Genomic DNA, 16,235 nt, shown 5'->3' on the forward strand with positions numbered 1-16,235 from the left:
TTTCCTTCCCTCCCCACTTAAAACGTGGTTACAAAGCACGGATCCACATGGATCCTCAGGATTTTTGCACTGGGTCACCCCAAATTCACCATCAGATCACATAGCATGTCCATGGCTGCAGCCAGCACCAAAAAACACACACGCACCCACTGTTTCATGGGGCCGCAATGGCGCAAAAACATGGTTACAAAGCATGGATCCACATGGATTCTCAGGATTTTTGCATTGGGCTACCCCAAACTCACCGTCAGATCACGTGTCTGTGGCCACAGCATGAACCACAAAAATCATACATCCACTGTTTCGTTTAGAATATTTTTTTTCTTGTTTTCCTCCTCTAAAAATTACGTGCGTGTTATGGTCAGGTGCGTGTTATAGAGCGAAAAATACGGTACCTTGCAACTATTACTAAAGTTCCTCGAATGCTGCAACAGAATTTAAACTACTATATTTATTTTTCAAACATTCTTTGAAAACCTCCCATTTTGAAACAAATTCCAGTTTTGATTTATTCTTTATTTTTTCTGATAAACCATCTAATTCGGCATATTGTGTCAGCTTTTGGATCCAATCTTGTATAGAGGGGGTTTCATTACTTGAAGAGTTGAAGGTGGCTCTTATTGGACTCAAAATTTGGTCACTGATGGCAGTGATGTGTGGCAAGGTAGCCAATGCCCAGCTGCCACCGAGAGGGCCCAGATGAGCGTCCAGAGCGTGGTGGCCAAAAAGGGTTCTGGCCTTGGGCAGGGACAGTGATCCATCACTCAGGCATTACCTTCCGTGTTGCGTCCCTTTACAGGCTTGACAAGGTTCATCTGTCTGTGATTGGGAATGAATTTTTGGCTGACCTCCGTATCAGCGGGGTTAAGGGATTGGTTACAGGTGTGAGTGGTTGGTGGTGAGCGCGGGTGCTCGTGTGGTGGATAGGCTCTGGTTCAGGTGATAGGGATGGGAGAACACACTCGCCATCCCTATGTGAAGGGTATTCCATTAAAGGTTTGGTTGATGGTTTGGTCAACCCCTGAGAGAGGGTTGTGCCCGTGCCTGAGTCCAGGGGGGCATTTGGCTTGGCAGAGATAGCCTGTTCCCGGCTTTCTGCTTAACCAGGTGTTCACCCTAGGCTGACCTATGCTGGTGCCCTGGGTCAGTGCTACCTGCAACAGTGCAGGGAACTAGCCGAGCCAGAGCCTATGCAACCACTCACTTGCTGTAATCAATAAAGTTGTGGCCTAAATTCTGCCAAAGATCCAAGCCAAAATTTCTGTCTTGTGTGAATTTATTTAGGGTGGGGTTTGAAGGTCTGAACATGCAAGGGGAAATTGGCAAGTTGCCTGTTCTGGATAGGGTTGCCTCCCTCAGAAGGAGCAAATGCAACACATGGACTAGCTTACAAAGCCGATTGGGGAAGCCAGTGTTGCATGTGTGACATCATACACACACACGACACTTGGTGCATGCATCACACATATATGTGACATCACACACATGCTAAGTGTCATGTGTCACAAGCAGCCCAAGCCGAGCATCCCAAACTCTGAGCGCTGTGTGCACCGTCAGTTTCTCCACCTCTTCCTCCTGTGGCTGCCAGGGAAGGAGGCCCTGACTCCTCCCGACATTGCTCTGAGAAGGAGAAGGAGGTGTCACCAGGACAAGCTGGGGGCTCATTCCCCAGTAACTGCAGGAGGAGAAGCCGGCCACAGAAGCCGCATGTCTGCATTCAGCCTCCTCACCCCCCGAACATTGGGGGGGGGGGGAGCTAGTGCCCCTGACCTGCATACATCTCTGTCACTAGAGGCCCCGGTGTCCTCTGTGTCTAGGAGAGCCTTTTGCCAGCTTTGTCTACAGCTGTTTGTGGACAGGGACAGCCCGACCACTGTAGGACATGCATTGGTAACCTCAAAGCTGGATTACTGCAATGAGTTCTATGTGGGGCTGCCCTTGGGCCTGGTTCGGAAGCTCCAGCTGGGGCAGAATGCTGCAGCCAGATTGCTGATGGGAGCTTCATGCTGAGGATAATTGACGCCATCTTTGAAACAGCTGCACTGGCTGTCCACCTCCTACCAATCCACGTTCAAGGTCCTTGCATTCATTTACACAACTGAACAACTTAGGTCCAGGTAATCTCAGGGACCACCTGAATCCTTATAATATTCCAGCTTGATCGCTGAGATTGCAGGAGCGCCATTGGTCATTCCCCAAGTCGGCAAGGCTCATTTGACAACAGCGAGAAATAATGTCATTGGACCAGTCCTGTGGAACTCTCTGCTACTGGAGATTGAGCTATTAAATGTCTGCTGGAAACATCCCTATTCTGCCAGGCCTATACAGGCAAGTAATAAGGCATCCTTCCACAATGGTTAATTGTTGTCTGTTTTTAACGTTTTTATGGTTTTCATTGTAGTGTTTTATGTTTTTCTTGTTGTAAATGACTCTGATAGTTGTTTTTGAATGACACAGCAACATACAGATATTTTAAATAAATGAATAAATAACCACATAAGAACTCTCAGAGTGTAACAGTCAGTCCCTTCCCAGGGAACCCTTGGAACTGTAGCTTTGTGAGGGGAAGAGGGGGTCTCCTAACAACTCTCAGCACCCTTCACAAACTATAGCTCCCAGAATTTGGTGCTGTGGGGGGGGGGACAGGAGTGCTTTAAGTGGTATCATCAGTGCTTTTTTTCTGGGGATACACAGGGGTATGCACACCCCTAAACATTTTGTGAATCTTTGTACTTTTGTCCATTTACTATATTTATTTCCCCAGATTTGAACTATAAAATTGTGATTTTCTTGAGTCAAAATGAGAGTACCTACCCCTAAACATTTTTTTAAAAGAAAAAAGCACTGGGTATCATAGTTCCAGTTACAGATAGGTAGCCGTGTTGGTCTGCCATAGTCAAAACAAAAAAAAAATTTTTCTTTCCAGTAGCACCTTAAAGACCAACTAAGTTAGTTCTTGGTATGAGCTTTCGTGTGCATGCACACTTCGTCAGATACTCAGTGTATCTGACGAAGTGTGCATGCACACGAAAGCTCATACCAAGAACTAACTTAGTTGGTCTTTAAGGTGCTACTGGAAAGAAAAAAATTTTTGTTTGTTTTGGGTATCATAGTGTGTAAGTGTCTGGTGTGTACATAGCCAGTGTCTTCCTGGACGCTGGGGTCATGGCAGCTTCTAGATTTCCCCTTAGGGTGTAGGTTTGTTGGGGCAGGGAGCTGACTCTGTCAGGTTTGTCAGGAGTGAAACTAGACTTTAGTTCACCCGGGTCAAAGATCCAGTTTGGCACCCACACTCACACATTTGTGTACACACACATACAGGCTGGGAGCCTCAATGGTGCCCCTCTGGAGGCTTCACCCAGGGCAAAAAACTCTGTAGCTAAAGTTCTGGGTTTGTTCCTCTGTAAAACACTAGATTTCCTGGTGCCAATGGAGGCGTCCCTTGAAATGCAAATAGAGACAGGTTTAGGAGAGGTCTATGGCAGGGGGAGGAAGAGGTGAATCCTCCCTCCCAATCCATCATGGCCCTGAGGCGGCTTATGCCTCTCCTTAGCAGTTCTTTACTAAACAGAAGAATCCTTCATGTTCTCAGTGTTTATTCAATTAACAACGATGCCTATATTGCCCCTGAGAAACATGAAGCACAAATTAGTTGTAATGGAGAAATATAATTACCTTTAATAAACTGTAGCGTGAAAGCACAATGCAGCATACATTATACGATTTAATAATACAAAAATCTCCTTTTCGCGCCAGTAGGCTTCTCTTAAGTGCAATGTAGTTATGAAACTGAGGGGCCAGTACTTAGCAGAAACCCAGGGGGCTTGGGGTCTACACTTTTTGAAGTTTTAAGGCCAAAGTGCACATTATATTAAGCACACTGCCAGTAAAACATTTGCAATTATTTGCACTTCACTGGCTGGTATCCCACATTGCCCCCACCCCCCTTTTGAGACCCATGGTTGAAATGCACCTGATCTATGATGATGCCTTTTTTGAAACTCACCTGATGCTCCGGTTTGCTTTGGAGCAGAGAGGAGAGTGGCTGGTGCATGTGCCCATTGACAACATGCTACAGTTCATGGAGTACTATAACATGCCTGCAGGGCCATTGGGTTCAATGGTGGCTCCCTGAAGGCCATCATTCAGCATAAAGCACCCAATTCAAAGAGGAGAGCCAAGCAAACAAGTGAGAGAAAAATATGAGGCATTCTGGATCCTGCTGTAGTCTTTCTAATCTTATATGCAAGAGAAAAATATGAGGCATTCTGGATCCTGGATCCTGGATTCTGTAGTCTTTATAATCTTATATGAATGTGTGTGTGTGTGTGTGTGTGTGTGTGTGTGTGTATTCATGTATGTGTATGTGTAATACACATGAATGTATATGCATGTAAGTATGTAATACCTTTTGATCATGTATGTATGAATGTACATGTATGCATGTAATAACTTTTGATTAATATGAAATTTTAAAATAAACTGGAATTTTCTATGAACAGAAGGAATGCTGAGAATCTAATGCAAGTCATTTTTATGAGTTGTGCCTTTTGGGGTTGGGTGAGGGAGGGCTACCCCTTTAATATCAGTTGACCCCCAAACTGAAGTGGGATCTAGTCCTTTCCAGAAGTAGGTCTTACATTTGCTCCTTTCTCATTTCCAGTTTGGAAATAAGAGGCTTTATTTTCAGAGTCTGAGCGAGTTGTGATGAGTGCCACTAACCATGAAATGGTGGGTTTTGCTCTCTCTTCTCTGTGCTCTGCCAAGAACAGCATTTGGGTTTCCAGTAAGTAATATAGTTTGTTGTATGCCTGGTACATGAATGTGTTGACTTTTATTTCATGAGTCTCAGGGTCCAATCCTATACACATTGGGAGGAAACTTCCCTGAATCAATGAGATTAACATCTAGGTAGCCGTGTAAAAGGTTACACTGTGAGGAGTAGCAGCAGCAGTAGTATTGCTATTGTTGCTTTTATATGCTGTCAAATCCTTGCATCATTTCCCCCTTATATTATTATACCAGTTGTGTTTAGGTTGCAATGTTAGCTGTTGTAGGGTTTTTCTGGAAAATGATAGTGGCTTATACAATCTAAAAATACATAAAGATAGAACATTATTGGTGACTCTAACCCATTTCCCCTTTGGTTGGTCGTGGCAGCATTAATCTCCTCGCACTTCATAAGAATAACGGAGCCCAGAATGCCAACAGAGATCAACTTGCATCTATCCATGTTCATTGTGGGCAAGCAAGAGCCATGATCACAGTCCAAAGGTATGTTCCAGGCAAAAAGGCTTGAAGGCAAGAAGCTCGAGGAGGAAGACCTCTTTTAAGAACATAAGACCATAAGCAGAGTCTGCTGGATCTGGTCAATCCACCCTTCTAGTCCAGCATCCTGTTCTCACAGTGGCCAACCAGATGCCTCTGGGACACCAGCAAGCAGGACATGAGCACAAGGGCTCTCTCCCTTCCTGTGGTTTCCAGCAGCTGATACTCAGAAGTATTGTTGCCTTCAGCCATGGATGCAGAGCATAGCCACCATGGCTAGCGGGCATTGGTAGCCCTCTCTCTCTTTGGAAATGTGGGAGCACAGGTAGAGTGTGACTTAATTCAGTTGGCAGCACAGAGGAATATGATGCTCAGGTAGGAAGCTAAAAATTGCATCAAATCAGCTGAAGCATCTGCAGTGTGGCAGGAAGCTATCTAGAAGCCAGTTATCTCTTCCCATGAATAATTGGTAAAATGGTGCTCTGGAGTCCTTAGGATGACAGCATTGCTGCTTGTTCCATCTTCCTCTTCCTCCTCTCCTTGATCACGGCAGCATCATAATAGCCCTTGAACTTGATCAGAAAGATAGGGATTGGGATGACTATGGTCAGCACGCCACAGAGTGCCGCACAGGCTGCTATCACTTGGGAGAATTCGGTGATAGGGTACGAGTCTCCATAACCAACAGTGGTCAAAGTGATGACTGCCCACCAAATGCAGGATGAAATGCTCTCAAAATAAGATTCAGGTACCGGGTAAAGGACTTCTGTGTAGAACATGAGGATGCCGAAGAACAGACTTTCAAAGATAAAGATGACCACGAAGATGAAGATCTCTCTGAAGACAGACCTGGACGTGTATGAAAGGACCTGGAACATTAGAGGGATTTCTATGAGCTTAAGGATCTTCAAGAGCTTGAGGGTGTACAGTGCACGGACGAAACCCAGCCAGGCTTGTCCATGTGTGCAAAGCTCGATGAAAATTGGAAAGAGGGAGATGAAGTCAGCTATGTTCAGGGGGCTGGTCAGGAACTTCTTTTTATTTGGGCAAAACGTAAGCCGCACAGAAAACTCAAACAAGAACCAGAGGACGCAGAAAAACTCCAGAGGGATGAGGTAAGGGAAGTATTTGTGAATCTCATTGAGGACGGTGTCAGTGCTGTTGTATTCATGTCCATAGACAAAGAACTCAATTTCTACATCAGCCTTCTTTATGAAAAGGATGCAAATCCCAATGTTGAAGACCAGGGAGATAGCGGCCAGAACCTGTGGAAAGAAAGTTCAGCTGTGTCACGAAGTTAGTTTGTGAGCTTTGTGTTAGAATATAGGAACATAAGAACATAAGAAGCACCTGCTGGATCAGGCCAAAGAAGCATCTAATCCAGCATCCTGTCCTCACAGTGGCCACCAGATGCCCCAAAGGGAAACCAGCTAGCAGGATCTGAGCACAAGAGCCTTCTCCCCTCCTATGGTTCCCAGCAACTGATATTCAGAAGCATTGCTGCCTCTCCAGGGCTAACAGCCACTGATAGCCTTACCATTCTCCATGAATCTGTCTAATCCTCTTTCAAAGCTATCTAGATTGGTGGCTATCACTGCCTCCTGTGGGAGTGAGTTTCCTGCTCTATGTGCTGCGAAAAGAAGTACTTTTTAAATCTGTCCTGAATCTTCCAACATTCAGCTTCCTTGGATGTCCAGGAGTTCTAATGTTTTGGGGCACTTTCTCTGTCCCATGCAAACTTCTATCATGTCACCTCTTACTTGACTTTCTTCTAAACTAAAAATATCCAGACACTGCAACATTTCTTCATAGGAGCATTGTTCCATTCTTGATGTATGGTCTACACTGATTGGGGAGTGGATCTCCAGTATTCTAGAAAGGTTCTCCCCTCCCACCCTACTTTGTGGTGCCACTGGTGATCAAACCTGGAACCTTCCATTGGCAAGGCAGATGTTCCACCACCGAGCTCTTCCCCCTAAATTGTGAAATTGTGGCAGAACCCCATTTAGCCCCTGTTTGCACAGTGGATCAGCCTTCCTCAGCCTGGTGTCCTCTAGATATCTTGCGTTACTATAAATCCCATCAGCCCCAGTCAATGTGACTGTTTTCCCATCAGCTCAAACTTCATTCAGTCATGCTGGCTATGTCTGATGGGAGTTGGTGCAAAATATCTGGAGAGCACTATGTTGGAAGAGACTTTCCCAGATTCCCACAAAGAAGGAACTGCTCCATCTACCATCCTTGTGTCCTTAATTTACTGAGAGCTACTATTTCCCTCTCAGAATTAATGGTGCATGCATGGCTTTGATAGGTAGCCTACATGTGAAGAGATGTAAAAAAAAAGAGTGTGTGAAAAAGGATATTGTCAGGAGAATCTTCTTACACAGGCTGCGTGAAGAATGTGTCAAGAATGTTTGTGTAGAAAAAGCTCAGCCTTGAGCTCGCCTGATAGAGAGAAGGTACCCTGTTCTTCTCAATGAAGCAGGCATCTGGTTTTGTTAATGCAGACATGTGTTTTCTCTGTAAACATAATTTCTATGTGTGTTTAAAGCTGAGGGGAGGGGATGCCTCTATATAAGCCTGTGTAATGTATAGGCACGTGAACTCCACATGGCAGGATTTTTTTCAGTTGGAACTCACCGGAACTCTGGCACCTCTTAGTTGGGCACCATTGCCATTATAAGAGAACAAGGGAGGCATTTATGGTGAGTTCCAGCACCTCTTTTCCTAGAAAAATAGCACTGACCCAATGGTACAAAAGGAGCTTACAGATGTAATCCCAAAGCCTTTGCCTATTATTTTTGAGAATTCTTGGAAAACAGGTGAGGTTCCTGCATACTGGGGGCAGGCAAATGTTGTCCCCATCTTCAAAGGGTGCGGGGGGAGAAGATACAGTTAACTACTGACCAGTCAGCTTGATTTAGGTAGCAGGAAAGGTCATAGAACACTTAATTAAATGGTTGGTCTGTGAGCACTTATAAAAGGATGCTCTGATTACTAAGACCCAGCATGGATTTCTCAAAAACAAGTCATGCCATATGACACAGTTCTTTTTTTGATAGAGTTACAAGCTTGGTGGATCAGGGGAATGCTGTGAAGGTATTGTATCTTGATTTCAGTTAGGCTTTTGACAAAGTTCCACATGATACTCTTGCAGAGAAGCTGATAAAATGTGGGCTGGACAAGGTAACTGTTAAGTGGATTTCTAGTTGGTTGACTGACTGAACTCAAAGAGTGTTCACTAATGGTTCCTCATCATCTTGGAAAAAAGGGAGAAGTGAGGTGACACAAGGTTCTGTCCTGGGTTCATTGTTGTTCAACATCTTTATAAACAACTTGGATGAAGGAATTGAGGGGATGCTTATCCAATTTTACAGGTGACATCAAACTGGAGGGGTAGTTAATGCTGCTGGAGACAGAACTGGGATTCAAGATGACCTTAACAAATTGGACCCCCCCCTCTCTTCTTGTTTTAAAGCAGCAAAGGGAGCCCTGTTTGCACTTCCAGATGTTGTTGGAGTCCAGTGCTCATCAACCCCAATGACCAGGCTCTGTGGAAGACCACAGGCTCCCCATTCCCATTTTAAAGAAATGCTCCAGCACTTACCTTTGCACTACCACTGGAAAACGGTTTTTCGAAGAGGGTCCAAATTCTGGGCTGCCACTGGGCCCTGCAACTATTATTCCCCCTTCCCACCTGGGCCAGGAGAGCCTGGTCATCTTCGTCTTTGCTGTCATCCCAGAGGGCGAGGTCTTCCTGCTGGCTCTCCATGTCGCTCAGCCTCTGCCAGCAACAGGGAGCCAGGGCGGCCTCACTGATCTCCCAAAAGGCCAGCTCCTCCTCAAGGACAGACTTGCAGATGTACTGAGGGCAATGGAGGTGCTTGGTCCTGCAGTAGTTCAGCACCTCTTCAAAAACACGAGTATCTCTGTCGAAGAAGAACTCTCCAGTGTTGGGGTCATAGTCAAACTCAGTGGATGCCTCCTGGGGCCCTGTGAGGCGGCTCAGTTTGGTCCCAGGGAAGGCTTGGAGGGTGCTAGCATAAGTCTTGTAACGGATTCCCCTGAAGTTCAGGGTGATCTTTTCTCTAGTAGATTTCATAATCCTGGCTCCTTGTAATTGCAATGTATCCGCCTGTCAGGATGGGACAAGGGGCAAAGTATAGTCAGATGCATTGGAGGTATTTAAGTAGAAGTTAGATAGCCATCGGCCAGGTATTCTTGAGCTATGATCCCTGACCCTCGGGGCAGCCTTCCAATTCTACAATTCTATGATTCATTGGAGGCTTTTGAACAGAGGTTGGATATCTATCTATCTATCTATCCATCTATCTATCTATAATCTATCTATATCATCTATCTCCTAGCTTTTCCCCAGACCAGGACGCAAGGCAGCTTGAACAAATCACAGCAAAACAGATAAAATGCAACAAGCTAGAAATATTGTTATTAAAAAGTAATTAAACTGTACTAGAATTAAAACAATATAAAAACAGATCTATTTTACTTGGCAAACCAGGCAGATGGGCGGCATAGAAATAATAAAATTATTTTTATTGTTTTTATTATTGAAACATGGATAGTAAAAATAGAATAGCATTATTGAAAAGCCCTTTCCAAAGGCATGTCATCAGTCTTCATCTGCTGGAGGAATAATGACAAGCGGGTGGCCAGCCTGCTTTCTCAAGGGAGGGAGTTCCAAAGTTGCTTGCGGGTGTCCACCACTAAGAAGGGCCTGTGGGGGATGACAGGACCAAGAGAAGGGCTTTCCCCATAGATTCCAGAGCCTTGGTGGGTTTGTATGGGAGGATACGGTTAGGGTAGTGACATAGCTTGAGCAGCATAGCTAGTGGCTAGATTATGTCAAACCCCTGATTAAAAAAAGGGACATCCCATTCCATAATTATAATTTTACTGTTTATACCCCACACATCTTATTGGGTTGCCCCACCCACTCTGGGCAGCTTCCAATATATATAAAAACATAATAAAACATTAAACTTTTAAAAAAACCTTCCCTATACAGGATTGCCTTCAGATGGCTTGGGAATCTGACAATTCCATACCCTCCAACATTTCTGCAATGAAAATAGGGACATCGTAAGGAAAAATGGAACATTCCAGGATCAAATCAGAAACCAGGATGCCTTTTCTAAATCAGGGATGTTCCTGGAAAATAAGGACACTTGGAGGGTCTGCTATGTGTGTGTGAACCTGGGTCTCTTCAGTCCTATTCTAACCCTCTAACCCAGGGAAGGAAACCTCCCTTTCTGCCCTTGGGAATCTCCCTGGCTTCACTCCTAATCACATGCACCAACTCTAGGGGGTGAAGGTATCATCAGCCCCCTCAATATTGCTTAGCAGGGGGGTCATCCTCCCTGAATATTGAGGGGGCAGAGGAGACCGAACTGCCAAGCTGAGCACAGCACAACATCAACGGAAGACTGCACCGATCTGTGCAGTGGCAAGAGAGGCTGAGGGGACTGACCTGGCACAAGGTCCCAGTGGCCTATGCAGCATCTCCTGACACTGTGGGGACCAGCATGGCCTAGTGGAAGGCTGCAACTGTCTGGGTGGCATCTCCTGATACCACACAGGTTGGTGTGGCCTTATGCTAGTCCTCACCAGTTTACCGTGCACGGCAGGGACGTATGTGACGTCATAGGACATATGTCACACATGCAATATTACATGTGTGCAACATGCGCCAGCCCCCCTAATTTTGGGGGCAACACGGTGCCTCTGCTCCTGACCAGCAGCAAGAGAAGAGTAGCCAGGATATCTGCAAAACAGGTACAGCGGTACCTCAGGTTACATACGCTTCAGGTTACAGACTCCGCTAACCCAGAAATAGTGCTTCAGGTTAAGAACTTTGCTTCAGGATGAGAACAGAAATCGTGCTACGGCAGCGCGGCAGCAGCAGGAGGCCCCATTAGCTAAAGTGGTGCTTCAGGTTAAGAACAGTTTCAGGTTAAGAAAGGACCTCCGGAATGAATTAAGTACTTAACCCGAGCTACCACTGTAAAACGTTTGCCACCATTGCCTCCCTTCTTTGCTTTTCTACTGCTCTCCCTGCCGCACACAAGGGAGAGATGCTTGAACATCCCTGGAGAAGGATCTGGGCACCCACCCCACCACTGATCTGCAGCAGCTGACCTGGTGCCAGGCTTCTGCATTTTGTGGGCAGGGTAAGGCGGGGAAAACATTGCTGGGTCAGTGTAGATGGTTTTTGGGCTGGATTGGTTGAGGTTTTGTTCATCTGCTAATTAGTGGATGGGAGCGTTGCTTTGTTTATTGCTTGAGAACTGCAAATGCTGTTTGTTACACTTTGCAGCGCTGGTGCGTCGTTTTTGTTTTTCTGTTAAGTTGTATGTTACATGCAGGGGTTCCGAGTATATGGGGCAGAGAACCCTCCTCAATATTTTGGGGCATGAGGCTCAGCCCTCCCTCCCCCCAATTGTTGTCACCAGCTTCTTGGGTCGCTGCAACACTGTGTTAAAATTGCTGTTGTAATAGAGGGACCCAGTGACAGGAGCATTATTCATTGTTTTGCCCAAAGGCCACTGACATACTGAAAGGATTGGCAGGACTGAAATAAATCTTACGACGTAGATAGGATTGGATACAATAAGAAACTGTGGAAAAGTAACAGACATAAGAAAACCTGTTGAAGGGAGGGAAGGAAGTCAATGCTCAGCAGAGTGTAGGGAAAGAATGTGGGTAAATTATTGTTGAATTTTAATGTATTTTGTTGTTTGTATTAAATGAAACACCAATAAAAAGCATTTTTTTAAAAAAGACATACTGAAAGGATCACACAGATGACAAGCGACGAGGTGGATGGAGGGTGAAATATACTCGGAGCTGAGTGTTGATTTCATGTTCTTTATTTCAGCTCACGGTAAACAGTGAGTGAGAGCTTCCCCCCCAAACCTCTGGTTATATATATCAGTACATAACAGAGGGCAGGAATACCCTCTTTGTATTTTAAAACACAGCCTCTGTTGTTATTGTTTACATACTGATTAAGTAAAATAGATTCACGGTTCACTATCATTGCATTGCAGGGGGTTGGACAAGATGACCCTTCCAACTATACAATTCTGTGATGTTATGATTCAATAACAAGTTTTGCAGTGTGGACCCTAATCTTAGAAGCAGCCTGTTCATAAAAATCCAAGCACATGGATTGTGAAGAGGTAAGGATACAATATCCCAGATGGCAAATTTCTTGCCTGAGAGAGAGTATGCTATATATAATAACATAAACAATGAAGCTGAGTCTATTCCATCCAGCATAAACAAAACAGGGGGACTTGTAACGTCCCCCTTTTCTGACACCCCTCCAAAGTTACAGCAGCTATCTCTTGAGAGGAAGGGTATGTCAGAAGGAATATTGAACACACCCACCCACCCACCCTTTGCATTAATGTAACATTTTTACAACTGTATTTTTGTAAAATTGTTTTTAAGTTGTCTGTTGCTGCTTCAGTTTTTTGTACACCTCTTAGAGATTTTTTTTTTATATATTAAGTGGTGTAGAAATTAAACAACCAGTCAATCAATCAATCAATCACTTTCCTCTGGGGCTGATGCATACCTGTGTTGCCGCAACTGTTTGCAAACCTCAGTCTTGCATGCCTGTCGGCAATGACTGCTCCTCCTGCGCTATTTCTTTGTACTTAGAAAATGCCAGATGTTTAACTCTCATCTCTACCCTAGAAGCCACAGGTATTGTACAGCCCCCCCCCCAAATCTACACATTTTCACCTGCTTAGGAAAGGTTTTTTGGTTCTTACCTTTAGCTGGGCAGTGTTTTTTCCAGACCCTCAGAAAGACCAACCAGCAAGAGGACAGGCAAGAGAGAGGGGAAAACAGGATGTTCTGTGGCTTATATCCAAGCTTTGTGGCTCATAGATGCCAGAAAACAAAGCTAGCCTATAAAACAGAAACCCTCCCTCCATCCTTCCCTCTCTGGCTAGTTCTCCCAACAGTAAACTCACATATTTTAGGGAATATTTCACAAGGGTGAGCATTGCAACAAAGCAGATGGGCTTTGGACAGCATATTCTGTCCCCTTTGCACTGCCACCCATTGTTCCTGCTAGATCCTCAAAGGCTAGCAGTGCTCTGGAAATATGCAGGGTTCGCATGCCCTTGGCAGACTTTTGTGCCAGGAACTTATGCAACAGAAGAGAAAAAGATACGGGTGGGAGACTTAGAGTTGGTTTATTTCCTGGCTGTTTTCGTTTAGGCCACTGCTAAAGCACAACACACCCACACCCACCCCTATCCTCACCACATATTTTTTTTATTTTCCAGTCAGTTATGATTCACCTTGGGAATAATATGTTGCAAAGGCCCTATTTTGTGTTCTGTTTCTGGTAAGATGACTTCAGCCCTGCACCCTGGTAATCAAATATAAAAGAAACTACTGCACCCATAAAATATTTTTAAGGGGCAAAACAGGTAAGAGAATGCAGGATTTAGTAAGAAAGCACAACGAGCCTGCTGGATAAGGCCACTGGCGCATCTAACCTGGTGTCCTGTTCTCAGGAGAGTTCAGAGCAATCACATCCCAAGAGGGCCTTTCCCTCCCATTGCTGCAGTCTCAGGTTCCAAGAGACCCCAAAGATCATGTCTGACCCTCACTGCAGCATAAAACAGACTGCTCACCTGTGTTCGTCCCACCATCTCCCTGCTTGCAAAAGGGACACTTTCCCCCCTGTTCACTTACCGTATCGTCCACTCCAGTTCTCGAAACTTCTACCTCCCGACTCTGGGATTGTCTTTTGCTGACTACCCAAAGCTTAGGGTTGGGTCTCTCCCCTCTGTGTCCGGCAGAGAGTGTTATATATTAAGATTAACTGCAGTTCTCACTCAGGGCCACCTGTATGCAAATGAAGGATTGAGAACTGTCGCTCACTGATAGGTTAGCTAGTTGGGAGTTGTTAGTGTTATAAGTTAATTAGTATTCTATAAAGCAGCCAGCTAGGCTGCTGTGAGTGTGTCTCCAGGAGCAGTTCTAACTGCTGTAATAAAGAGCTGTGAATCTAACAGAGCTGTGTCCTTCGTCCATCTTTCCCACTATTTAACACTGGCGATGAGGATGGGATAGGATGAAACAAGACACAGTGAGAGCGGAACTGCTGAGCTGAACACTGAAGAGCTGAGATATTGCCGAGGCTAGTGTCCATTCCTCACCATTCAACCGGCACCAGGAAAACATGGCATCGCTACTGCTTCTATCCCTGTATTCACCAGATAAGTCCTGGCAGTCTTATCTCGCTCATTTCAAATGCTACCTTGAGGCAAATGCTCTCACCAATTTGACGGACAATCGGAAAAGAGCTCTTTTCCACACTGTCTGCGGCTCAGAAGTTTTCGAGACAGCTAGGGCTCTCGTGGCTCTGCTTGTGGTGCAGGGACCTTGGGACACACTTACTGAGAAATTCAAGGGACACTACGCACCCAAGGTGTCCAGAATCGCTGCCCATCACACGGTCCATCATCGAATCCAAACTGAGGGGGAGACAATCAGTGAGTTCTTAGCGGCCCTCAGGAAGGCTGCATACCACTGTGAATTCCAGGACTTGGACGATGCCCTGCTGGATCAAATCATGTGCGGTGTGAGGGATGAGAAACTACAGCACCGTTTCCTTACCAAGTCTGATCTCACTCTCAAAGAGGCCATCGAGGAAGCTCAAGCCGCGGAGGCAGCGAAACATTCAACAGCGGAGATACGCAAGGCCAACAGCACAACAATTTCAAAGAAGCCAACCTCGGTTCACCATGGAGAGATCAGCAATTCTGAAGGCTGCTCAGATGAAAAGGATGATGTTTGCTGCATCAAGCAGAAATGTGGAAAGGTCAAACGGTGAACGACGGACCAGTCAGACTGCAGGTTGCGGTGGCAACCACCCTCGGTCCAAATGCGGTTTCAAGGACACCATCTGTCGGTGTTGTTTGCATAAGGGTCATATTACAATGGTTTGTTGCTCGTCTATGCTCGCAGATATGCTACCGGCACCAGGAAACAAAAAGGCAAGGTATGCTAACAAGGACTGCCATGCCATCACCAACTGTTGTTGCTCAGCCGAGCTGACAGTTGGCCAGGCTGACGGGTCTGAACACCGAAAAATTTATGTCACCGTGACTATTGAGGGCAAAACATGCAACATGGAAGTTGACACGGGCTCTGCCATGTCAACCGTCTCTTGGAGTACCATCGAAAGGTTGATTCCCAAATTATCTAAGAAACAACTGAACTCCACCTACCTGCATTTGAGGGATTATCAGGGAAATAACATTCCGGTTGTAGGTGTGGGCAAGTTCAAAGTGACCTTCAAGGACTTTTTGGGACCGCTGAAGTTAGTCATAGTAGATGGGAATTGGCCCAGCCTACTGGGACTGGACTGGCTTGTGTCCCCAGGGTTGGAAATCACAAGCATCCAAAGTGTTTCGCAATCAGAAATAGATGCTGTCGTCACGGAGTTTTCGGAATAATTCAATGGAACCTTGGGACAGTATGTGGGTTGCCCATATCCTTTAACCTCGATCCGCTAATCACACCCATCAGAGTCAAGCCTCGACGCGTACCATTTGCACTCAAGCCTAAGGTGGATGAACAACTAGACAAGCTGATTGCACAGGGGGTCCTGGAACCCGTAGACAAAGCTAAGTGGGAGACTCCTATCATGACGCCCTTCAAGCCTGACAGGTCAGTACTGTGCTGACTATAAGTGCACGATAAACAAGGCACTCCAACAGCATGCGTACCCCGTCCCTGTCATCCAACACTTACTACACTCACTGGGAGAGGGCAAGTTTTTTGCGAAACTCGACCTTGCTCAGGAATACTAACAGCTGCCCATAGATGATGCCACTGCCAAGGCACAGACAATCGTCACTCACCATGGGGCCTTCCATTGTCGTTGGCTGCAGTTTGGAGTCAGCGTAGCACCAGGA

The 16,235-nt window shown here is 45.6% G+C and overlaps 1 protein-coding gene and 1 long non-coding RNA gene across 2 annotated transcripts in view; both read right to left on the bottom strand.

Moving 5' to 3' along the window:
* Nucleotides 1-13,204, bottom strand: part of LOC310754694 (uncharacterized protein) — a 32,094-nt gene extending 18,890 nt beyond the window's left edge. The window contains exons 1-4 of the mRNA XM_083596775.1: nucleotides 13,068-13,204; nucleotides 8,876-9,403; nucleotides 5,762-6,533; nucleotides 4,007-4,022 (exon numbers count right to left, since the gene is read on the bottom strand). Of these exons, the coding sequence (XP_083452901.1) occupies nucleotides 4,007-4,022; nucleotides 5,762-6,533; nucleotides 8,876-9,370 (1,283 nt within the window). The 5' untranslated portion in view covers nucleotides 9,371-9,403; nucleotides 13,068-13,204. The remainder of the gene's footprint in view (nucleotides 1-4,006; nucleotides 4,023-5,761; nucleotides 6,534-8,875; nucleotides 9,404-13,067) is intronic.
* The window catches only part of LOC310754565, a 632,985-nt gene that overhangs the window by 20,093 nt on the left and 596,657 nt on the right, over nucleotides 1-16,235 (bottom strand). The window lies entirely within an intron of this gene.

The sequence above is a fragment of the Podarcis filfolensis genome (assembly GCF_964270895.1).
Source record: "Podarcis filfolensis genome assembly, chromosome: Z".
In the NCBI taxonomy this organism is placed as follows: Eukaryota; Metazoa; Chordata; class Lepidosauria; order Squamata; family Lacertidae; genus Podarcis; species Podarcis filfolensis.